Genomic DNA, 24,515 nt, shown 5'->3' with positions numbered 1-24,515 from the left:
CTTATTGATTGATTGATTGATTGATTGATTGATTGATTGCCTGCCCTTCACTCCAAGGTCCCAGGGCTGCTTACAGTAGTTAAAGCACAGTATCGAAAGCAGTTTAAAACAACTTACGAACAGAAAAATAAAGAGTCCTAAACAGATACACCTAAAGGGTCAAAAGCCAGGGTGTATATTATTTTTTTAAGGGCCCATCTTATTTTTGTGATGGCAGCCAGTGGTGAGCTTTCAACCCACGTGATGACACTGTGCCCATTAAAATCCTGGTTAAGTGATCATGCTAACAGCAGCAGGAGTGGTTGAAAATGAAAAGGACCCCCACAGTACCAAATCAAGTTTCTCTTTCTCCCCCCCCCCCCAAATCTGTGTGTCTGTCTTCATTTGAGTGTTAGGCTTCTTCGTATAAGATCAGAGCCCCTCCACCACCACTCCCAATTCATTTCTAATAAGCCAGCTTCAATGATTACTCCTCTTCTGTTTTTTATTTTTGCTAAATGCCTTCGCAGCCGCATCGGAATTAGCCCTGCGGTTTTGAACAGGCTCAGTGCAGCTTTTTGGCAGCTTCGATCAAAGGGATTTGGGGGTTTGAGTTGCGCCTGTTCTCCCTCCTCACGCACACCAGCCCCCCCCCAATCTGCAATAATTTGATGAAGAACTTCGCCCTAATTAAATATTCAAATGCAGGGCCCGCGTCAATATGGCTTCCCGTTGGCTCGGAATGATGATTAATTGTATTCAAAACTCCGGCGGCCGCTGTTCATTTCAACTCTTCCATTGTTTCCAGATTGTTCCTCTCTCCGGCTTGCTGTTTCTCTCCTCCGCTCCACACCTCCATACTCTCTCTCTCTCTCTCTCTCTCCCCCCCCCACCTGCTTTTGTTCGGGTTGGGTGTGTGCGTGTCTGTGTTTCGGGATTGAAACTAGTAATTGATTTGCCATATGGTGCCAAGCTGCTCACATTTAACAATATGTGTTTAGGAACTTGGGGACTTTTATAAATTGGGCTGTTGTTGGTTTCTCGTGTGTGTGTAAGTGTAAGAGAGAGAGAGAGAGAGAGAGAGAGAGAGAGAGAGAGAGAGAGAGAATGTTCCACATCTAATTTCCTGTCTATAGAATAAAATGACAAGTGGTTTTAAAGGCATAAGGAAAACACATTTCTGCTGTTGGCTTGCAGGGATAAATAAATTTATATCCATCCTGGCCAACCAGCAACGCTTACTTAAAATAAGGTCCCATCTGTACTATACGTTTAAAGAAGAAGAAGAAGAAGAAGAAGAGTTTGGATTTGATATCCCGCTTTATCACTACCCGAAGGAGTCTCAAAGCGGCTAACATTCTCCTTTCCCTTCCTCCCCCACAACAAACACTCTGTGAGGTGAGTGGGGCTGAGAGACTTCAAAGAAGCGTGACTGGCCCAAGGTCACCCAGCAGCTGCATGTGGAGGAGCGGAGACGCGAACCCGGTTCCCCAGATTGCAAGACTACCGCTCTTAACCACTACACTACACTGGCAGTACCCTGTCCTTTCATGGCTCTCCCCTCCAAAGAATCCTGGGAACGGTAGTTTGTTAAAGGATGCTGAGAGTTGTTAGGAGCCCACCGTATTTCCCTCCCAGAGCTACAATTCCCAGAGTCCCCTGGAAAGAGGGTTGACTATTAAGCCATTCTGGGAATTGTAGCTCTGTGAAAGGAATAGGGTTCAGTGAAACATCAACACAGCATCATTGGTTGGATAAAAAAGAAAACAAAAAAACATACTGCAAACACCTATCGAAGTTTTCAGTAGACGTCTAAAAGAAGACCGGGGCAATTCCTTCCTAATTTCTACTGGCAAGGAGTTCCACAATGAACCGGCCTGCCCCACTTAAGACTCAGTTCCTAGTGAAGGCCTACAGAACCTCAGGAGCATGTGGAACCACCAAAACCATCCCGTTGATTGAGACGGAACATAAGGAATAGGACCAGAAATGTTTAGGGCTTTCTGAATGCAGTCCACTCGCAGCTCATGTGCATTTAACTTGGGTGAATTCAGCTTTATGTGCTTGTCTGAAAAAAGGGGGGAGGAAAGTCAGCATTCCAACCCGCCATTACACTCACCATTGGAGAACATTTGGAGTTGCAGGGAAGAGTGTTCATCAGGCTTGGGAGACTCTGTGTCCCCTTGGGAGAACACTTGGAAGTGAAGGGAAAGTGTGTTTTGACCAACTTGTTTTGTTTTTCCTTGCTAGGCATATATCTCTGACACTTCCGGCCAGTTTTCGAGGGAAAGGGCATGGCACTCGACCAGACTTTGAGTACCAGCACTCCAATTTATATGCCATATCAGGTAAGCCAAAGTGTTAGTGACTCGGGTTTTTTTTTTAAAAAAGTGCTAGATAACTCAGAGCCATCTTTGACTGCCCAGGCAACTCAAACAGTCCCCTGGTAGAGTCACTCTACCTTTATAGGAGCATGACGAAGCTCAGAATCTGTTGCAATTCTGCAGAAGATGATGGGGTGTCATGCTCAGATGTTGTTCTCACAAGTCTTAAAGGATCCTCCATGTCGCTAGCAGAAGCTTCAAGTCGTCCGCAGAAGCAGTTGGTCTGATTGGGTGCTGGATGCAGGGCTCAGACATGGTTCTTAAAAGGAACCACCCTGTGATCAGAAGCCTCATTTGCCTGTAGCAGCTGTTGGTTCAGTTGGGTGCTACAGTCCGTGGGAAAGTCCCATTCCAGCCTCATCTCTCTATACTGTTGTCAGCTGCCCACTAGTCCTTCCCACTGATGGGCCCCAGCAACTGGTGTTTAGAGCTGTACCAGCTGCAAGGCCATAGATTTCATATAGCTATCATGACTAGGCACTGTTTTTAGACTTTCTACTATGGCTATGGCTATGCCAGGGCTGGGGAGCCTTAGGCCCAGGGGCCAAATCCAGCCCTCCAGGATTCTCTGGCTCTCTGGACTCCTCCCAGGCAACACACCTCATTGGCCCTTCTCAACCCTTGTCCTTGAGTGCTTTTGTCCAGCTGGGATGATTCTTAACTTGTCCCAATGATGCATGTTGGAACCTCTGTTTAAAGCACTCTCCGTATCCCTGCCTGTTGTGGCAGCAAATTCCATAGCTTCAATATGCACTGAATGAAGAAGGACACCATTTTATCTGACCTGCATCTTCCAACATTCACCACATTAAATACAGTAAATGCAAACCCAATGTAAAAGAACAGTATATGTCTGAATAAGAGTAGCTTGGACAAACTAGTTTCTACACCTTCTTCATGAGCTTCCCAGGGTCATCTGGCTGGCCATGGGTAGAATCAAGAGTTTCTATATGTGATGGAGTTGCAATCCAGCAAAGTGACCCATTGAATTTGCTGGGCCCTGCCAAGGGGAAACTGGGATTTATCTTTTACAAAGGGAAAGAAAGTAAACTGTGAAATTCTGGCAGGGGAGTACTATTGCACTGCAAGAAATGCAGAAAAAAAAGGGGGGGTGCTGTCAGCTGGTTTTCCTTCCTTGGCTTTTTCATGTGTTAATGGTGACTGGCACTTATAACAGAAGAACATGGCATTAACTCATGTACCTTAATGAAGGGGCTGATCAAATGGTAATCCTGGTAGGGTTTTGTTTTTGTTTTTACTCAAGCTGCCGCTGTAGGTTTCTTCCAGAGATGGAATATAACGATCGCATAATTCATGTAGGTGTTCATTCCCCCCCCCCGCCACCCCCACTTCCTCCCTTGTTACTCTGGTGTGGTCTTAATTGGTTTGGAAATGAGGAGAGCGGGAATGCTGCCCTGGCAATGATCCCGGATCGGGGAAGAAGGTTTGGGAGGAAGTCGGAAGAGATTTCCCTTCCCCACCTCTGTGGAAACCACAGCTCTGCTCATTTTTGGACAGGCTTTACTGCCTTGGGATGGCTTGGGAGGGAACCCGGCATTTCCTTTAAGGAAATCGCAAATGCTTGGCTGGATCTGACTACAGATCCACCTGGCCCTGCATTATTTCTCCGACAGTGAACAGTCACAGGGACATAGGAAGCTGCCTTATACTGAATCAGACCATTGGCCCACATTGCTCAGTGTCGTCTACACCAGGGGTCAGCAAACCTTTTCAGCAGGGGCCAGTCCACTGTCCCTCAGACCTTGTGGGGGGTCCATACTATATTTGGGTAGGGGGGGGGAATGAACGAATAACTCAGAGATGCATTTTAAATAAAAGCACACATTCTATTCATGTAAAAACACGCAGATTCCCAGACCATCCGTGGGCTGGATTTAGAAGGCAATTGGGCCTGATCCAGCCCCCGGACCTTAGTTTGCCTACCCACGGTCTACACTGACTCCCAGCAGGGGTTTCAGGCAGGGGATGTTCCCAGCCCTCCTTGGAGATGCCGGAGTTTGAACCCAGCACCTTTTGCATCCAGAGCAGATGCTCTTACTGAGCTGCAGCCTTGCCCCAGAAACCCGCAACCAAGCATGAAGACAGTTCTTAAATTATGGAGGAAGTGAAAGTTGGGGTGGGAAGGTTATTAGAGCACCCAACCCCATTTCTGCCCCTCACTAATTTTAGCCACACCACGTCCCCCTCCGTCTAGCCTTCTGAAAACAGTTGTGAGCAGGGCCACCACAAAACAAAAGGGGTCTAGGACATCCCTCTCCTCTCCCACTGGTAATTTGAGCACTGCATAACAGTGATGCTATCCTGCTGCTTTCCCCTGGCATCTGATTCTTCAGGGGTGGGGAGCATTTTTCAGGGTAAGGGATGCCTCCCCTTCTGGTCTCTCTTCCAAAGGCCACCTGCCAGTGGTGGGCGGAGCTAGAGGCAAAACCAAGAGGAACAAAGGATGTGAAACTTCCCCCATTGTACAGTAGGCTGGTTTCTACACACCACTCTATTCTGCACGCAGGCAAGCAAGAAGCGTCAGAATCCAGGGACACATTCCAGCCAGGCAAAGGACACTCAAGGAGGATGTCAAAGAAGGCCAGTGAGGGGTGTGTCCTTGCAGAGAGGGGGTGTGGCCTAGAGAGAGTTCCAGGTGTTAGGCAGGGAGGCTACACTAGACCCCACCAGGCCAGAGGTTCTCCTCTCCTGGAGTACTTGAAAGTGAACACAGGCTGTCATGGCTAGTACCTGTCGGCAGATCTATCACTCCAGTGTCATCTGTTCCATGCCTTTATAAGCATTGCTTGCTGGTTCCTGAAGGCCATGCGTGCTATTAAAAGACCCAGTGGGAAGCCCAGCTGTGTTTTGTTTTAAGCCTGCTTTCTCTCTATATATGCATGGCCTCACCTGTACTTCCGTTTCTTGGTCACAGTGAAGTGTAACAGACAATGGCGATAACCGGATTGAGAAGTCAGAAACTGGCTTAATTAGGTTATAGATACTGTTTCCGCCCACATACGATATGGCCCACGAGGCGTAATTAAAAGTGGTTGCTTGGACCACACATCTCAGGTAGCATCGTTTGAGCTTCTCTAAACCAGGAGGGCAAGCAGAGAGCAAGAGAGCAGCGAAATGACAGAGGCCAAGGAGGGATGTGTATTTACACAGGGGCAACAGATAATAAAGCATGGAAGTGAAGCAGAATCCTGAATGAAGTAGAAGTAGAAGGGGGGGGGGGATTATTTATAATAATGGGAGTCAAACAGAAGGGGGAATAAGTCACTTTAAGGGTGCATAAATTTTTACGATGGCGCATAAACAGCCATAGCTTGTCTTGTCTCTCTCCCCGTCTGTCCCCGCCAATAACGAGGGACGGACGGCGCCGAACATAAAGGAGGAATATAATCAGGCAGAGGGAGGGGACGGATGGGAAGGCCTGGTGGATTGATCGCAGAGTGCGTTTGTATATCCCAACGTAAAAGGTTGGAGGCTGACAGGTGGCCGGGTTTTTCCACTGTATAAAGCCATGTGGGGGCTGTCAGCCCCACGCAGGCGGCCTCGTTGCAATTGATGAATTGCCTGCTTTCTTGATTAAACCTTCCGTCACTTAAGAAACAATAAGCCCAGGCGTGGATGGGAGAGAGAGAGAGAGAGGGGGGGGGGACATGTCAAGAAGTGTGTGTGTGGGGGAGTCTGTTTTACCTTTCTGCAGATGTTGGGCACAGAGTACAATGTGTATTATTAAAATGAATGTGGCATTTATATTGTCTTGTTTCTTTTGTGGGGGAGAGGGCCTGTAAATTATATGCTAATAATCAGATGGTAGGCCCTTTCCAAGAGAGCGAGAACTGAGGTCTTCAATCAGTTTAATTGGTAGATTAATCAACCAGAGCTTTGGTTGACTAATCAAAGGACTGAGGATTTATTTTTCTGTGGTTATGTTTGTGTATTTTGAAAACCAATACGCCTTTTTTTTGTACTGGTGTGTTACAGGATTAACTGTGTGTTACTGTAATGCTGAATGAAAAAGGAAATATACACAATGGCTTTTCTGCTAAGAATGAGTGGATTAGTTTGTCGTCATCATGTGCTTGCTTTGGTATGTGAAAAAGCCATCTATGATTAGATTTTGGAAATAAGGCAAGTGTGTTTAAATTTAAATCAATGTAGTTTGTTAAAAAGCAGAGTAATCTGCTAAAATATCCTTTCCTCAGTTGACAGCCTTCTTAGGCTTACAGCACAAAGCATTGTTGATTGTCGTGACAAGCAATGTGTGTGACTCTGCAACAGCGGTCAGCTGATTGTTTAGGGTTGTTGAATTTACCTGAGTTTCTAGTAGACTCTGAAGATCTACCTGCAAAATTCAGGTCCTTTTATAGTTGAAAAACAGTGGTGTCTCTAAGCATATTCTGAACCTAGGAATTTGTTTTTATCATCCATACTGAGCTGAGGTCACTGTCTTTTTATAAACAAATCTACTGAAGGGCTTCATTTCAGCCTCCATGTTTGGGTGGAAAAAGTTGGGGGTTTTGTGTTTTGTTGTTGTTGTTGTTTTGCTATTGTTAAACAATGCTAGTCAGAAACTGCTAATGATGCTTTATTGAGCTTCTTGCATTGTAGTGGGTTGGACTGGAAGACCCTCAGGGTCCCAGCTCTACAATTCTATGATTCTATGAAATTGGGGGGGGGGGGGTTATCTGAATTCCTCAAGTGTGACAATGTTCTTTGCTATAGCCTTTGAAACAAGGGTGTTAAAGGGAAGGTGAGTCCTGAGTCAAAATTATCTGTATATTCAAACTATTTTAAATCATGAATTATGCTCATATTTTAAAAGGCACAATCTGTGTAAATATCTGTTGGGTTGTAGCTAGTGTAGTGCTTCTTAGAGTAGACACTCTGAAATTGACTTTTAAGTTCATCAATTTCCATGGGTCTATTCTGAGTAGAATATTCGGGGGGGGGAGTACTTATTCACGCAGAACATAATTAATCTATGGAACTCACTCCCACAAGAGGCAGTGAAAGCTACCAACCACAGCTGGAGGCAGTAAGGCTTCTGAAAGCCAGTTGCTGGAAACCATAGGAGGGAGTGCTATTGTGCCCAAATCCTGCTAGAGGGCTTCCCATAATGGGTATCTGGTTGGCCGCTGTGAGAACTGGATGCTGGACTCGATTGGCCATTGACCTAAGCCAGCAGGCTCTTGTAGTCCAATGCTATTACGTTAATTTATGTGAATACTATCCACTCTTCATGCACACAGGCTGTACCTTTTAGAATAAGAGCATAACAGAATCCATGGTTTAAAATAGTTTGAGAGTATTTGTTGTTCTTTTGTCTCTGCTGTGGTTGTTTTAATAACTGCATCTGGTTTTTATGGTCTGCAGACCAAATAGAGTAGTACTGCAAAAAACAACCCCTCAGAAGTCTATTACTAGATCCAGGTATGTTTAATCTCTCTCTCTCTCCCCCCCCCCACCCCCCTCCCCCAATTTGCAGAATACGAAAAGACACATCCTTCTTTCCTCCTGTCTAAATTTTGGCATGGTAGAAAATGGAGGAAAGTGGTGGAAATGAAAGAAAGAATAGCTATTCAGTAGTTTGCCATCCTGACCATTGAGTTGCATTAACAATAAAAATAATGAATTAGACTTATGTCTATAAGCAAGTTCCAGCCATGGTTAAGCATAGGCATAGGCAAACTCCAGCCCTCCAGATATTTGGGACTACAATTCCCATCATCCATAGCTAACAGGACCAGTTGTCAGGGATGATGGGAATTGTAGTCCCAAACATCTGGAGGGCTGGAGTTTGCCTATGCCTGGAAGCATATTTTGTTTCAATGGTTGAGATCCTGGTATACTAAATTATCCAACTAATATTGAAAGTAGCCTTATTTTTGGCTACCTCATGCTCTTTATTTTTAAATAAATATCAATTCATAGTGTGTGTTATTTTAATAAAAGCAATGTACAGTAACAGAAAAATCAAAGGAGCTCATTATAACATTTGTAGTTAATTTGAACTATAGTATGCTTAATCCTAATTCTTTCTGCACCATTGATTACAATGGGACTTAGGTGTTCTGTTCAGCTGGCCACTGGATCACATCCTTTGAAAGATGTCAAATTGAGGAGTGCAAATATTCCATCAAAAGTTTTTGCTAAACGGATCAGCTTTTTAACACCTTGGCAGCTTTTGCAGTGAAGTTAATAAACAGCTTGTTTCAGGACAATATGTTAATGGTCCCCAAAGGAAAGAGGATTGGTCTGGCTTCCAAAAAAATGTTGGGGGGGGGGGAGGAATTTGGCTGCAAGCAAAAGCCGTTTCAGTTGCAAGATGTTTCTTCTCTACAAACTCAAATGGACACACAAGCTTTCAGAAAGTTTTACAAATGAATCGTGCATTACAGACAAATTGGTTGCAGATGTTTTTTTCTGGTACTTTTTTCTGTCGGACACAACACTTGCAACTATGCCAACGTAACCATTTAAATTGCCCTTACTTGGCCTCAGTGATGCCCTCGTTTAGCCAAATCTAACAGACTCTCTAGTGTTGTGACATATCACCCTGTGTAGTGCAAGGATGGGGACTGTGACTCCTATCAGTGTTGCTGAACTCCAACTCCCATAATCCCTGAGCATTGGGCATAGTGGCTGGAACTGATTGGTGTTGGCATCGAGCAACATCTAGAGGGCTACAAGTTCCCCATCCTTGACATAGACTGCAGGGTTCTAAATCCATTTGGAGAATCTATGTATGTAGATCAGACAGTCAGACCTTCCCAAGCCCAGCATGGATAGCATGGGGAGAGGCACAGGAACATAAGAAGAGCCCTGCTAGATTAGGTGAATTGCACCTTCCCCAACAGCAACCACCTCATGTCATATGACCAACAAGGAAGGCCTTGTTGGTAGTGTTGCTACCGAGGACTGCCTGGTTGGCATTGACCCACTTGGGGGTGCCAACTTGAATAAAATATCGGGGCCTCAGGTAAACGCTACCCTGCATAATTGATCACAAGATGCAACACACACTATTTGAATGGCAATGCTCATTAACTTTGGGGGGAGCCCAGCCCCTCAAATATTTTATGGAGAGAGTGCTGAAGGAACTTCAGCCCCTAGGAGTTGGCTCCTATGGATCCACAACAGGGCCATTTCAGTGGTGGTTCCCTGGTAGTGGAATGCCCACCCAAAAGAAGTGCACCTGTCTCCATCTTTCAAGAGGGATTTGAAAACATTCCTGTTTATCCAGGCATTTGGTGGCTGAAAAAGACTATTCCTGGCAGCCCCAAGATCACTAGATGGAAGAAAGTTTTTAAGCACTCTTACAACATTTCTTAAAACTAGAACTGATTTGTATATGTTTTTCAGTTGTAATTGTTTTTAGAATCGATTTTAGAATGCATGCTTTGTTTTAAATCGTACATTTCTAGGGGGAGGGGCTCAATAGGCAGTAAGCAATAGCTCAGGATCCTCTTCTCACAGTCACCAACCAGATGGGAAGACTGCAGGCAGGACAGGAGCACAACAGCCCTCTTGCATTCCTCATTAGCAGGTCTCCAGAGCCATAGTGCCTCTGATGCTGGAGGGGTCTATTGCCATCATGACCAAGTAGCTATTGACAGCCTTATCATCCGTGAATTGTGTGTAAACCTTTTTTTAAAAAAGTATTTCCAGATTTGGTGGCCATCACTGTATGTTGTGATAGCATATATTTAGCTGTGACTTTTTGCATTGCAGGGAGTTGGACTGGATGACCTTTGGGACATCTTCCAAGTCTGCAAATCTATGATTCTGTATTCTGTGGGCTAATGATGCAAGTACTTCATTTTTATCCATCCTGACTCCCAGTGTTCAGCTTCATTGGTTGATCTTGAGTTCTAGTATTCTGAGAAAGGGATAAACACCTTAAACTAATTTCTTTCTCTCAGCCTGATCTGCATTTATAGACTGTGAGAAGAATGAAGTGTGATTTTTTTTTTGAAGGGGGAAATGGGCAGGGAGAGAACTAGATACACCACCTGAGCTCTGTGGGTGAAGGGATTGCGGGGAAAACATTATTCTGGCTCCCTGCCTTTTAGCCTCAGATTCCCAGAAAATGTAGCTCAGAGGGGAATACAAGTCCCTAACAGCTCTCAGTACCCTTAACAAACTCCAGTTCCCTTTTTTGGGGACGGGGAGCAAAGTCTGTTTAAAATGGTATCATGGCACTTTAAACGTTTCACTGTGGCCCATTGACTCAACGCTGATTGATTGCTGGATAGCAAACCTTGCATCATCTTCTGCCATACCTAGAGCCCTTTTGAAGGTTCTGTTCTGGTTTGAGCCAGCTTTGACCCCTCTTTTGAAGGCTTCTTGCTGATTTGAGCCAACTCAGACCCCCGTTTTGAAGGCTTCCTACCGGTTTGTATCCATCTGTGCTTCTATATTGTCCCCAGGGAGTTGTTGACTTTAAAACAAAAGAGAGTGGCAAAGCTGAAGATGAACATCTTGGCTGCCTTCACTGTAAAGAACATTAGGTCCCATAGATTAGACTTGAGATGGAACAGATCTGTCAGCTCGCTGAAAAGGAGCTCATTATTCCGCAGATTTGTCTCCCCATTGTCTACAAGACAATGAATGATGCCAGCCTGAGATCCTTTGTTATCTAGAGAGCTGGGTTTTTTCCCTCTTCCCCTCAGCCCCCCTTCCTCCTACATGCCTGGGTTGTTTTATGGCATCAAAGATCTAGCGATCCACCGATAACATGGCATTCTCAGTTCTGCGTGAGACACCGATAATTTGACAGCCGCGCCTTCTGCTTCGTTTCATGTCTTGCACCAGGACTTCCAGGCCTTACTCCATCAGGCAGTGCCTTGACATTGTGTGTGCATAGCTGTGTTGTATCCCCATTCCAGAGCTTGAAATAGATACACAGGTGGCTTACAAGTCCCTTAACCAGCAGTGTTTGGGCAAGCAAGTTGGGGTGAATGGACCCGAGGAATGAAGGAGCAGTCATCATCCTACATCATTGTCACCATAAGGTATGAACATAATATAAGAGCCTGCTGGATCTTATGAAGCTTCGTTCTACTGAATCAGATCATTGGTCTGTCTCACTCTGTATTGTCGTCGCCATCCTTTCTCAACATTGAGTCCCCAGATGTTGTTGAACTTCAACTCCCATCATCCTTACCTAGCAGGACCAGAGGTCAGGGATGATGGGAGTTGTAGTCCAACAACATCTGGGGACCCAAGGTCTATACTACTTCAGGGTTTCAGGACATTTCAAGCCTCATGCAGAGATGCAGGGTATTGAACCTGGAACCTTCTGCATGCAAAGCAGATGCTCTAACCACTGAGCTACGGTCCTGGATAACATTTTTAGTTCATATTTAGTCTCTTAGCCACTATGCTTCTCTAGCTCTCACATGGAGTTGCTTTTGGCCTCCAGATGCTGGTCCCTTTAGTAGGTTGCTCTTTGGACTACACAGCAATGACTCTTCTGGAGAGGTCCAGCTACCACTTGCTCTGCTGCTCCTTTTCTATAGGGCATGGCCATTGCTCAGTGATAAGAAATGATGCTTTGCATATTATAGCTTCAAGTTTCATCTCTGGGAAGGATTCCTAACTGAATCCTAGTGGAGTCACTGCCAGTCAGTGTGGACACTAATGAGTTATATGAACCAGTGGTCTGATCATTTCCTATGAAGTGGAATATCACAGGTATCACGTGGCAAAATATTTGTGCCATCTGCGATAGATTTCCTACTAATGATGGGGAAATGTCTGAACGTGTTTAGTTGGTTGTCATTATTTAAGTTACTGTAATTCATGGGGGTGATTTTGTTTTATACAGTGGTGCCCCGCAAGACGAAAAACTCGCTAGACGAAATAGTTTTGCGTTTTTTGAGTCGTTCCACAAGACGAATTTCCCTATGGGCTTGCTTCGCAAGACGAAACGTCTTGCGAGTTCTTGCGAGTTTATTTCCTTTTTCTTAAAGCCACTAATAGCCGTGCTTCACAAGACGAAAAAACCGCAAGACGAAGAGACTCGCGGAACGGATTAATTTCGTCTTGCGAGGCACCACTGTACAGTCATACCTCGGGTTACAGACACTTCAGGTTGCGGGTTTTTTGGGTTACGGACCACCAAAACCCGGAAGTACTGGAACGGGTTATTTCCGGGTTTCGGCAGTTGTCCATGCGCAGAAGCGCCGAATCGCAACCTACGCATGTGCAGATGCGCTGCTGCAGGTTGCGAACACTGCGGGTTGCAAACGTGCATCCCGCATGGATCACGTTCACAACCCAAGCGTCCACTGTAATTTGCTGATAGCTTATTATCTTAAAATACTTAGGATACCAGATGTGATATGGAATCTTGGATTCTGTTACTTTGCTTTTAATTGAAGTTTGAAATGTTATAGGGTGGCAATGTGATTTTGTTGTTGTTGCATATTTTTGTCAATTTTGTAAACTTTTTTGAGTACAGTAATCTAGAACAGCAGTGTACAAATTAAAAATGAAATGAAGAAAGCAACTCCTACTCTTGTTACTACATACATAATTTTAACACACGTGATAAGTACCTTCATATCAAAGACTTCCAACCTGTATGTTGTAATCAGAAAAAGGATCTTGGGAGGAACAAATGTGGTATGGTGGTTAGAGGGTCAGACTCTCTAGACCTACAAGGTCAGGATTCAAACCCTCATTCATCTATGAAGCCCACTGGGTGACCTAATAGTAATAGATAATAATTTACATTTTTCCTCTTTTTTTTGTCCTATCACCATGTGCATTTATAAAACATAAACCAAACTTTGGAAAGAAGCACCTTGGCCAGAGCACTATCGGAAGATGAGGTCCAAATTTCAAGATAGCAGTTGGCGTGGAAAATAAAGCCTCCAGCCAATGGTTTGGTAACAGCTTTGTCTCAAGCCTGGGTCTGCTGAAGTACTTTGGCGTTGATTAATGAGCGCTGGTGGCAGCTTGAATAGAAAAAATGTCCTTTCGCCATTTGCTTTGAAAAGGCAGAATGGCTGAACCTCCAATTCTCTTGCAGAGAGAGGGCGGGAAATTTCATCCCATGTTGCCAAAAAAATGCCTAGTGCTCCCCTCCATGATAACTTTGTGCTCTTCAATGTGCGTTAACAGAAATAAAATTAAACCCTGTATCATTTCTTTGTAGGCGATGAGAACATTTTAATCAGGGCTTAGCCATTTATTTTTCACAGAAAAACTATTGTTTTGAGCCATCTCTTCCCCCTCCACCCCTCTCCTCACTTTTCAAAGATAATTAAATAGTTCACTAAGCACAGTGTGGTGGCGCCTTTATTAACATAGGTAATTTTGAAAGGAGGATAAAGAAAAAGAGATGCCATTGTTTTAATTTGCAGTGAAAAGAATTGCTTTCAGCTTCTTCTTGGAAGGAACATTAGGAGGTTTGGGCAGTTATTGCTGCAGTGTTTGTCTGATGTTTGGGCCTGAGGGTCTGTTGCCAATGTTAGGCCTACTCTGAGTAGGCCCAGTCAGATTAATAGGCATGACCAGTGTAGGTCCACTGATTACAGTGGTAAAATAGAAATGATTTCTGAGTAAAAGAAAGCCTTAAGGATCATTCATGGCAGGATAAAAGTCTGTAATTTTATCAGGACAAGTTATTTGTTGTTTACTGTTATAACAATTGTTTTCTCAAAATTCATCTTCTGTGCCATGAGAATAAATAACAACAGTATTTTTTTTATAATCATATTTATTAAAATTTCCAATAAAAACAGAATAGAAAAAATAGAGAAGATAAAGAAAAGAAAGAAAAAGAAAGACCAATTTTAAGCCCTTATTTTCATAACCTTCTTTCTGGGACTCCCTCCTTCCCCTCCCGACTGTATTCCCCTTTCCCTAAGTTGATTCCACAAGTTCTCATTCCCAATTTAAACCTAATATGTTGTACCTATTAGCCAATTTAAATTACAATCTTAACAACACTCCTCATCTTTAACAAAATAGAACAAAGATTTTCCCCCCAAGATCAGCCCCGTTTCCTTCCACGAATTCCCCCTTTTTTTCCAAAACATGTTAAATCAAAATACCAAAGTTATATAGAAAGATAAAAGATAGAAGATAGAAGATTCCAAAAGTTGGTTACATAGCCTTTGGATTCTAGAATTCCCCCTCCCTTCCCCGGTTTGGATTCCCCATGTCCATCAGTCTGTATGTTGTCGGCCTGGAGGTCTCAAGTCCACAGCCAAATTTTCCTCAATCCATCTTGCCGGTATTCTTTGAATTTGCTTGTTTTGATAATGTTTAATTTCAAAAATCCAGTCTAATAGAGGCCTTTAATTTCCCTTGGTCATTGTTGTTCCTCCCATTGTTCTTTCTGTGGCGTAGTTGGTCCTTTGCTCTTTTGTTTCTTACTTTCTCAGGTTTCTGTCTTGTTCAGCTGCAAAACCATTCTTATTCTGAAATCTAGTATCTCTACAGAGGTTTGTTATTCAGGAACAAAAACTTACGTCCAGTTCCTACCTTACTTCAATAGAAAGATTCTATTGTGTTGTCACCTCTGTAGACAAAACAATATTTCAGTTTTGCTACTTTCCCAGGAGCTAAGACCAGTACACATCCCAGAGTAGTTTTCCACATACGCCACTTGTAATGTCTCAAAGCCCCTCTAGGGGGGTTGCAGTAACTTTATGTCCTCTAATCCAAAAGTCAAGTTGTTGTTTCTTCCCCCCCCCCCCGATATTTTGTATCCATATTTATATCCAATTGTATCAAAATTAACCAGCAAAATGCTTGTAACAAAGTCCTCTTTGTATTCTCAAGATTTGACAGCTACTTTGACAGCTGTCAAACTCTCCATCTCTCTCCGCCAGGTTCTCCGAATCGCCCCGGTTCCCGGGGGGGGGGGTTGCCTTTTCCCTCTCACCCTCGACTTTTCTCCTCCAGCACAATTCTTGTAGTATCCCATCGTGGAATTGATATTTTTTGTCAGCAATAAACTTCTGAATCGATCTTGGTTTCTCAGTCCTTGTTTTAGCATGTTTACAATCAGGGAGGGGACTGACTTCCTTTTTAGATCCCCCCCCCCGCTCGTGCCAAATCCGAAAAAAAATTCCTTTTTTTCCCTTTTTGTACCCGGTTACCCAATTACTCACGGGTTGTTGTTAAATGTCCAAATTTCCAATGGAAGAAGCCAGCACTCTCCGACGAATGGCATGCGGCTGCGCTCGGCAGGGGAAGCGATAGACTCACAGTACCACGCCGCTCCCCGGCACCCGATCCGTAGCCTTTAAAAAGGCTCCTTCACGAGTCGGGAGGGCGCTGACGGTACCAGCCGAGTCCCCATGTCCACGGGCTCCGTGCCCGTGGTTTTTGAGGGTCCCCGCGTCGCCGGCGCGGTAGGACCCAGGAGCTCGGAGGGAGTCCGCCATTCGGCGATGGCGCCAACCCGGAAGCCCAACAACAGTATTTTTTTTAGGCTTCCCTGCCGCACTAAATGTTGGTGCCCCATTTGCTATGGAGAAAGTGGAGAGGTCATTTTGGTTTTCCAGGAGGTGTAGGAGGGTCACAGTGACTTCTCCATTTTCTTCATTCAGCCCACCTCTCTCACACAAATGCACACAGTAGGATTCTTCCAAAGAATGATGCTGTGTGATGATTTCACTTCCTTCTGAAGGAGGAATTTCTGGGGTGAATGGGGAGGAATTGTACTTGTCAGCCATTTGGTTTGGTTTTCTTTGGTTTTTTTAAAGGTCCTATCACAGATTCTGAAAAGGTGTGTGTGTGTGTTTCATAAAATCTATACACCACTATTTTAAAAAATCTTACATTAAAACATAGAAAAGTTAAAATACTAAAGCAGATTAAAAATTACCTCAGCTTTCTAAGCATCTGGGTAGGCAAGAATGTTTTTAGCAGGTGCCAAAAAGAGACCTGGATGATCTCAGTAGGCAAGGAGTTCCAAAGTACAGGCACTACAACACTAAATGGCTGAGTTCTTACAAATGCTGTTATGTGGCACCTATAACAGTGTGTTGTGCTGATCGAAGTGGTTGAGTGGGCACATGTAGGAGAAGGCAGTCTCATAGCTAAACTTGACTTGGTCCCAATATGTTAAGGGCATTATATGCTAATAGTAACAACTTGAACTTGGCCCACATCGGCAACCAGTACCAATTTCTGAGCACAGGTGTTATTTACATTCTGCACCAACTGCAAGTTCCCAGGTCAAGCACAAGGGAAGCCCCACATAGAGCGTATCGCAGTCTTGAAGTACCCAGTACATGAACTACTGCGGTTCCATTTTCTTGGGTGGTGTTCATGGCTCATTTGCTTTCTTTCTAAATAACATATTTGCTATTGCTGCCTCTCATGCCAGAACTCTTCCTAGTAAGTCACCATTTTCTCCTCATATGTGCCCCCAGAATGGCAATGCATTGTGAGGATCAACGCTGATTGTGACATAACACCATTCAGTTTCTGTTTTACCAAGTGGGATGTTTTCTTGAGAGGGAGGGGAGAATTAATTTCTGTGTTGATTGGTTCTGCTCTGTTTGATGGTTTAACAACTTTATGCTGTGTTAGTGATTCTTATTGTACACCACCATTATAATAGGGGTGGCCCTCTCAACAGGCCTCTATTTCTATTGGGATTAAAGGTGTTTAAGAGTCTTTTGCTATTCTGTAAATAAGCAGAATAGAATAATTGTGTGAATGATTTGGGATGGGGGAACTTGGGGTCCAGGTAGTCACATTCAGGAGTTTCAGATTTAGGAATATATACCGAATTTTACACAAATAAGGTAAATTTTAAAGACATATTCCTTTAGAATGTCAAGTGTGTATACCCGCACACACATTTTGGTTTGGTTTCTTCACATTAAGGCTTTGGCACGGAGGGAAACTAATTTAAATCTTAATTTAAATATGGGAACCTTTGGCCCTCCTGTTTTTGCCAAACTTCAACTCCCATCAGCACTGGCAATAATGGCCAAGAGACAGAGATATGGGAGAAGTAGTTCAGCAATATCTGGGGGCCAAAGTTTCCCCTCACCTGTCTTTACTACATCTTGGCTGATTTTAAATACGTTAACAAGTATCAATATACTTTTTTTTTTTTTTTTTTGCCCTGGGGTCCCCCTCCCCTCAAAAAAATCCTCATTTCAGTCTATGATTGCAAATGCTGGAAAAAGAATTGATGTTGGAGAATGTCAGTTAAATTTTTTGCAAGTCTGCTTGAGCAACAGGGAATTTCCTTGAGAAACTCTTCTCCTTCTTCCGAGTTATTGAGCGCTTTAATTTGCACTGTGCACAATCCTATGTTCTTCTTTTTTAGAATAGAAAAGAAAAGAAAAGAAATCCCCCTGCAGGATTGACTTTAGTTGCCCATGGCCATCAGATGACATTACATCTGTTAGGCGTTCTTTTGTGGTTTCAGCAGGGCCAGCTTCATGAGTGGGTTACAAGGCTCTGTCAACATAGGAAGCTGTTTTATTCAGAGCCAGACCATTGATCCATCCAGCTCAAGATTGCCTTCATGGATTGGCAGCAGCAGCTCTGGGATTTCAGACAGGGATATCCCAGAAATTGAACCCTTGGACCATCTGCATTCAAAGCAGGTGCTCTGCCATTGAGCTTATGCCCTTTCCCTGCTGCATTCCACTTTGCTGCTGCCTAGAAGAAAACTGCTTAGCATGGGCAGGAGGTGGAAATTTATTGAGAGCCAAACCCTTTCCTGAGATCAGCGGCGTAGCGTGAGTTGTCAGCACCTGGGGCAACGCAAGTAATTTGCGCCCCCTAACCCGGGGCAAGGCACGTAATTTGCGCCCCCCTAACCCCTAACCTGCGAGTTGCCGCTGGCGCTGCCGCCCAAACGACGCCGCTTGCCCGGAGGAGGAGGGGGGCAGAGAGGCGAGGAAAATGCAATGGCCCAGCAGCTGCAGCAGCAGCGGCGGAGGCGGGGCTGTGAGGAGGGGCTGCCTGGCGCGTCCTCCGCGGCGAGCGCTGAGAGCCGCTGCCTGCCGGGCGCCTTCAGCCCGGACGCGCGCACAGCTCGTCGGTTCCGCGAGACATGCGGCTCTGCTACAGCCTGCGCCCGAGGCTCTTCGGCGACTCCGGAGGCAGCGAGCGCGCCCCCCCCCCAGATGTTGCGCCCAGTGCGGCCTGCCCCCCTGGCACCCCCCACGCTACGCCACTGCCTGAGATGTTCAGCCTGGCCTTGCCCCAGTGTTTCTTAAAATGAGAGCTGATAAAGCAGAGAACCTGATCATGAGAACATAGAAAGCCGGCAGCATCAGAGCAAAGCCCCATCTAGTCTAGCATCCTGCTTTCACAGTAGGCAACCAGATACCTTAATCTGAAGCCCAGAAGCCAGACCTGAGTGCAACAGTGCTCTCCCCACCTGCCATTCCCATGAGCATACTGAGGCATGCCATATTCAGAGGCATACTACTGCCTCCGACAGTGGAGAGCATGGCCATTGGGGCAATTAGGAGGCTTGTAATTAAGGCAAGCCCCCTTCAGGCCTTTGTGGCTTTGGTAGAGGGGCAAGCTGAATAATGGAGTTTGTGTACATAATCACCCCTGCCTGCCTGTATACTTTTACCCTCATGTATCCAGGCTGAACACATGAAGAAGACTGAAAGGTTAGGAGTGAGGAGTGTCAATTTCGCATTCAATTTAGTTGATTCTCAGCCAGGAACCGCTTCAAGTTTCAGCATCCCCTTCTTCCAGTACAATGCACTGCTAATCACACATGCTTATGCTCATCATGTACTAGTTGTGGTAAGAGTCGCCTGCCTTTATCAGGAATCTGCAGTGTATTTGTTTTGCTTGTACATGCCCCGTCGTTTTAATTTTTTTAATAGGAAGCTGCTGCAGCGTTCGGATATTTAAACAGTTATTAAAGGAATGACAATTAACCGATTGCCGACAGAGATTTCCTTGAGTGGGGGGGGGACGCCTCCCCGAAAATGGAGTACAGTTTGCAAAAAGTATCGCAGTGCAGTAATGACAATGAATTTTGATTTCCCGGAACTGATATTAGACTCCTTATTAAACTATGTACATCTGCTTTTAATTTAGTCCAAATAATTGGAAAATGCAATGAAGCTTTCCAATTAAAGCGGGGGCTTTATGCTGTTTAATAATACCCCCATAATATTATAGCTTATGAAGTGACAGGTGAGTTGGGTGAATGAATGAATAAAACATAAATGTGGCAATAAGGGACAGGAGAACGGGAGACAGTTGCAGGGGATTTTAAATGCTCAATGTAATTTGCATATATTAATCTCCTCTTTTCAGCCTTATCAAGCATTCTTCAGTATTTGAAGTTAAAATAGCGTTGACAGGCGAGAGCACGCTTAGTTTTTTCGAGGATTTATTACTTGTATAATTTCTGATCTTTAATAAGCAGATATGACTGATCCTCATAGTTCTATAGAAATCGTTTAATTGTTCCAGATGGCGTGTACTGATTATGCAAAATTACTTTTCACACAGTTTTTTTCACCCCCTCTTTTGGTGCTTGTATATGATGTGTGTGATGGAGTTCGGAGTAAAATTTTTTAAAAAATTATAGCAGCCTTATCGTGCTGTTTTATGGTGTGTTAAAACACACACACACATTCAGTTGAATTTAATCTACTGAATTACATTGGCCAACAGCTATTATAATGTAACAGAGAGCTCTTTTTTCTTTTTCCACTTGGAGGCTTGATGAAGAATAATATAACACATTCACTATTGTTCATTACAATATCACACACACACACACACACACACACACACACACAGCATTTCTAGAGAGAGAGAAGCCTATGGCATAATGCATAATTTGTGCACTTAGATAAAATGCAAAGGAATTGTTCTCTTCGTTTTTGGAGAGCAGATCCATGTGCAGAACAAATGAAATAACCTTGTTGTGACTGCTTTCCTCTCATCAAGAATGATTTTCTTTTAATGATCAGGGTGGCAAATTGTATTTTAATTTTTAGATCACTGGCACGGGCTGTGTCCTGTTGACAGGTGTCACCGCCATCCTCCTTCATGGCTCGTCTAATTCGGATATCTCAATGGTCCCTTTTTTGTAATTGAAAAGGCATTTTGTAGCAGAGAGTGGTGGCTGTAATTCAGTCTCTTTTAAAAGCTCCCCCACCTCATGCTGTGTGTGTGCAAATGTGGTTGTGGGAAGTCCTAGTTGAGAAGATATGAGCTTACACTGTGGGAATAGGAAACCATTAGCTCTATGGATGTTGTTGGTCTCCTAAGTCCCATTATCTCTAACCATTGGCTATGGTGGTAGGGGCTAATGGGAGTTGGAGAAAGTCTGAAAGTCACTGGTAGAGCATCTGCCTAGCATGCAGAAGTTCCTAAGTTCATTCCCCAGCAACTCCAGGTAGGTCTGGGAGAGAGTTCTGCCTGAAACCCTGAAGAGCCATTGGAGACAATTCTGAGCTTGAAATGTCAGTATATGGTATATGGTTCCATATGGCAGTGTTTCCCAACCACTGTTCCGTGGCACACTAGTGTGCCGCGAGATGTTGCCTGGTGTGCCGCGAGATGTTGCCTGGAGGGAGGCGGGCGAGGCGGGTGGCGAGAGGCGGGGCGGCGGCGGCGAGGAGAGGCCGCCCAGCGTGGGGCTCTCGCCGTCTGCCTGCCTGGCTGCCTGCGAGCTCGGCGGGCAGCGCCTCCGTCCGCAGCGCCCGCCTCGCGGCTCTCATTCCCTGCCCCTGCCAAAGCTCACCCAGCCAAGCCGCGCTCTCCTTCCTGCCTCGCTTTGCTGCCTCCTCCCCCCCCACCTCCAAAGCTTGGAGGTTCCCCGGCAAGGGGGAGGGAAAGAAATTGAAACTTACACTTTCGTGCGTCCCTCCCGGCATGACGCTGCGCGCTGACGTCACGGGGCTGTAATGGTGGTGTGCCTCGAGATTTTTTTCATCAAACAAGTGTGCCTTTGCCCAAAAAAGGTTGGGAAACACTGCCATATGGAATCCAACACTTTTCCAATCCCTTATTATTCCACCTCTTGAAGGACTCCATTCTGAAGACCACAACGTAGGGATGGAGAATCGGGGACCCTGCAGCTGTTATTGACTAAAACCCATTATCCCTGAGTTGGACCATTGACAGTGCTGGCTGGGACTGATGGGAGTCCAACAACCTCTGGAAGGCCTCGGATCTCCATCCTTTTTATGCTACAGTCTTGCTGTACAATGCTGTCTATCCATCACTGCCACACCAAGGTTTCAGGCACAGTCTTTCCCATCACTTGCTAACCATTTCCTTTTAACCAGAGTTTCTGGGTATTGAATCTGGGGACCATCCACATGCAGAACATATGCTCTGCTACTTAGCATGCTTGGTAATAAAGTTTCAGTTCAAGAGAAGCTGGATGGAGAAGGATACTTGGGTATGTTTGTAAAAGCACTTTCATTGTGTCTACATTAGTCAGTATGAAAGGGGAGCTGTTTAGCCAGCAAGAATTGTTCTCATCCTTAGTGTTGATTGGAGCCAAACAGTGTAAAAGGAGGTGCATTGCCCACTGAGAATTGGCCCATAGGAGAAGACATGCAGGAAGAACATCAATGAGTAGTTGTTATATTCTGTGTTTTCCCCTGACAGGGGCTCAAGGCAGCTTACAGCTAAAATAGAAACAGCTAAAAACATAGTGGGGAAAGTAATATTGAAAAACAATTATTGATGTATTTACTTCCGCGCATGCACACAAATATACATATATTAGGAACATGGAAAAGAAAAGGTGCTTCGTTTTCAAGAGAATTATGTGCAAGTTCTGTGCCCATGTGTGTGCACAGAAAATAGTAGATCTGGCTGGAAAGTGATACACGGAGAACTACATTGGCCATTGCAATGCATCCCTAAATAATAATTTTGTATAATGATAAGATTATTGTATAATCTTAGAAAGGGACATGGCTGTGACTATCATGAAGGGACCCTGCACTTCTGAATTTGCCACTACGCTACTAGACATGACTAACATAGGTCCATTATTTTCAGTGGACCTACCTACTCCCAAAGCCCAAATGTCCAGCCATACTAACATTAAACAATTGCTGAAGATTCCAAAGTTATTAATTAATTTATTTTTTAAAGGTGCATAGTAGATCTGTGGTAAAATGCATAAACATTGTAGGCCACTGGGAGGCTTTCCTAACACATTATCAAAATATCTATAGCTCTAATAATATAAATCAGGAATGATTAGAAAAATATTTGTCCTAATGAAGTAATCATTTGGTCATAATGCATTTCATGACTGTAGCTTTCGGGTGTGTTAACCGGATGGACGTTGTATGGATTTTCTCATTTTCATCTCCAAAACGCTATCTAATGTTTCATTAAGAGTCACATATAATGTATCTTAAGTACAGTCATTAAATATAGTTTAAGGAGATTTATGTTTCAATATTGCTTAAAGATGGTTTAATAGGCCCATTTACTTGGGCAATATTAATGAGCTCTTACTACCTAATTTTAAGGATCTTAATGTGTATGAAGAGTTTGTGGCTGCACAAAACAACTTGGAAATGGCAAGGCAGCGGACAACTCCAGAGTTGCCATTGAAGCAAAACCCTCCAGTGCAACTGCATTCCTAACCCCGTAGCATTGCTCAGTTGATTTAAAGGGTTGAATCCCCCCACCATTTGGCAAGCCACACGGGTGCCCTTCACCTGCAACATGTTTCTAGTCCTCATGGTGACTGCTGGCATTCCAAACTCATCTTCCCCGTGGCTTTGTGAGACGAGTCTGATCCAGCAAGACAGTTATCTATAAAGGTTCATCTAGGCTGGCTTTCCTCCTTGCCACCATTCCCAGTGGCCATCTGGAGGCATTTGGGAAATCTCCAAGCAGAACATTGAAGTAACAAGCCTCCTTTGTCGTAGCAACTGGTATTCAGAGGCGTTCTAATCCTGGATGTGGAAGACCATGACCATGAGCAGTACCAAAAGAATATAGGAAGCTGCCTTATACTGAGTTGGACCCTTGGTCCATCTAGTACAGTATTGTCTACACTGATTGGCAGTGGTTCTCCAGGGTTTCAGGCAGGAATTTCTCCCTGCCCTACCTGGAGATGCCGGGGATTGAATCTGGGCCTTCTGTATGCAAAATGGAAGCTCTCCCACTGAGCTTATGGCCCTTCCCTAAACATTGATATAACTCTGTCCTCCTCTTCCACAAATTCTTCCAGTTTCCTTTTAAAGTCATCTAAGCTAATGACCATCACCCTCATCTTGCAGCAGTGAATTCCATAAGTAGAACAGGGATGAAAATGATCCAACTTTGTGCAAATGATACTTTGGGTATCATTTAAAAGTTCCCTCCCCACCCCAACCTTGGCCATTTTTCAAAGATAATTTCTGAAGCTGTTGTCTATCTGGGAGCCATTTCTTTCACTCTTCATTGTCTTGGTTTGCCTTCAGTGATGTCAGCTAGCCTTATCTGATCATGATGTGATCTTATTAACCAAAATAAGGAGCCCACTGTATAGGAACATACACAAAGAGAAAAAACAGGTTCAGGCTAGCATACACAAACACAATATATGGCAAACAAAGTACAACGAATGTACAGTGGAACCTCAGTTTTTGAACATAATCGGTTCCGTGAGTCTTTTCGACTTCCGAAACATTCAAGAACCGAAAATCAAAGGGTTGTCAGCAAAGTGAATGGTGAAAATGGAAAAACACGCCATGGAAGCCGTTTGACTTCTGAGGCGCGTTTGAAAACAGAAGCATTCACTTCAGTGTTCGAAAACCAAAACGTTCGGCAGCTGAGACATTCGAAAACCAAGGTTCCACTGTATTTGTCACAATGTACCCACTATTACAAGGCATACAGTACATGCAAGCGGTACTCCAGAATCATCAAAACAAGTACAATATTACAATTAATGATATATTTTCATTATCTTCTCAATACAATCGCACCGCATGGGCTGAATACATCTTTTGATTTGGGCTGTTTCTTGTAGTACTTCTTTAAGAAACCCTTGGTGTTTCATAATCTCTACTCATAAATGCCCACTAGTGGGCTTCCTCTGTGCTCTGCTAGCCAGCATGCAGCCGTTGCCTCTACTTGTACCCGATGTGTGACCTTGTTCACTTCACAGGTGAGTCAGCCTGCTCATGGCCTGGAAAA

General features: G+C 44.3%; 1 protein-coding gene across 5 annotated transcripts in view; it reads left to right on the top strand.

Annotated features, from left to right (window-relative positions):
- Window positions 1-24,515, top strand: part of MVB12B (multivesicular body subunit 12B) — a 106,158-nt gene that overhangs the window by 40,206 nt on the left and 41,437 nt on the right. For 4 of the 5 annotated variants that reach the window (XM_081180340.1, XM_081180342.1, XM_081180339.1 and 1 more), the window contains exon 7: window positions 2,230-2,327. In XM_081180340.1, coding sequence (XP_081036466.1) covers window positions 2,230-2,327 — 98 coding nt within the window. Of the gene's footprint in view, window positions 1-2,229; window positions 2,328-7,863; window positions 8,600-24,515 lie in introns of those variants that run through there. The other variant, XM_081180341.1, reaches the window with a different exon arrangement.

This window comes from Podarcis bocagei (assembly GCF_964188305.1).
Source record: "Podarcis bocagei genome assembly, chromosome: Z".
In the NCBI taxonomy this organism is placed as follows: Eukaryota; Metazoa; Chordata; class Lepidosauria; order Squamata; family Lacertidae; genus Podarcis; species Podarcis bocagei.
The sequence above is the reverse complement of the archived record's forward strand: the minus strand, read 5'-3'. Positions and strand labels throughout refer to the sequence as shown.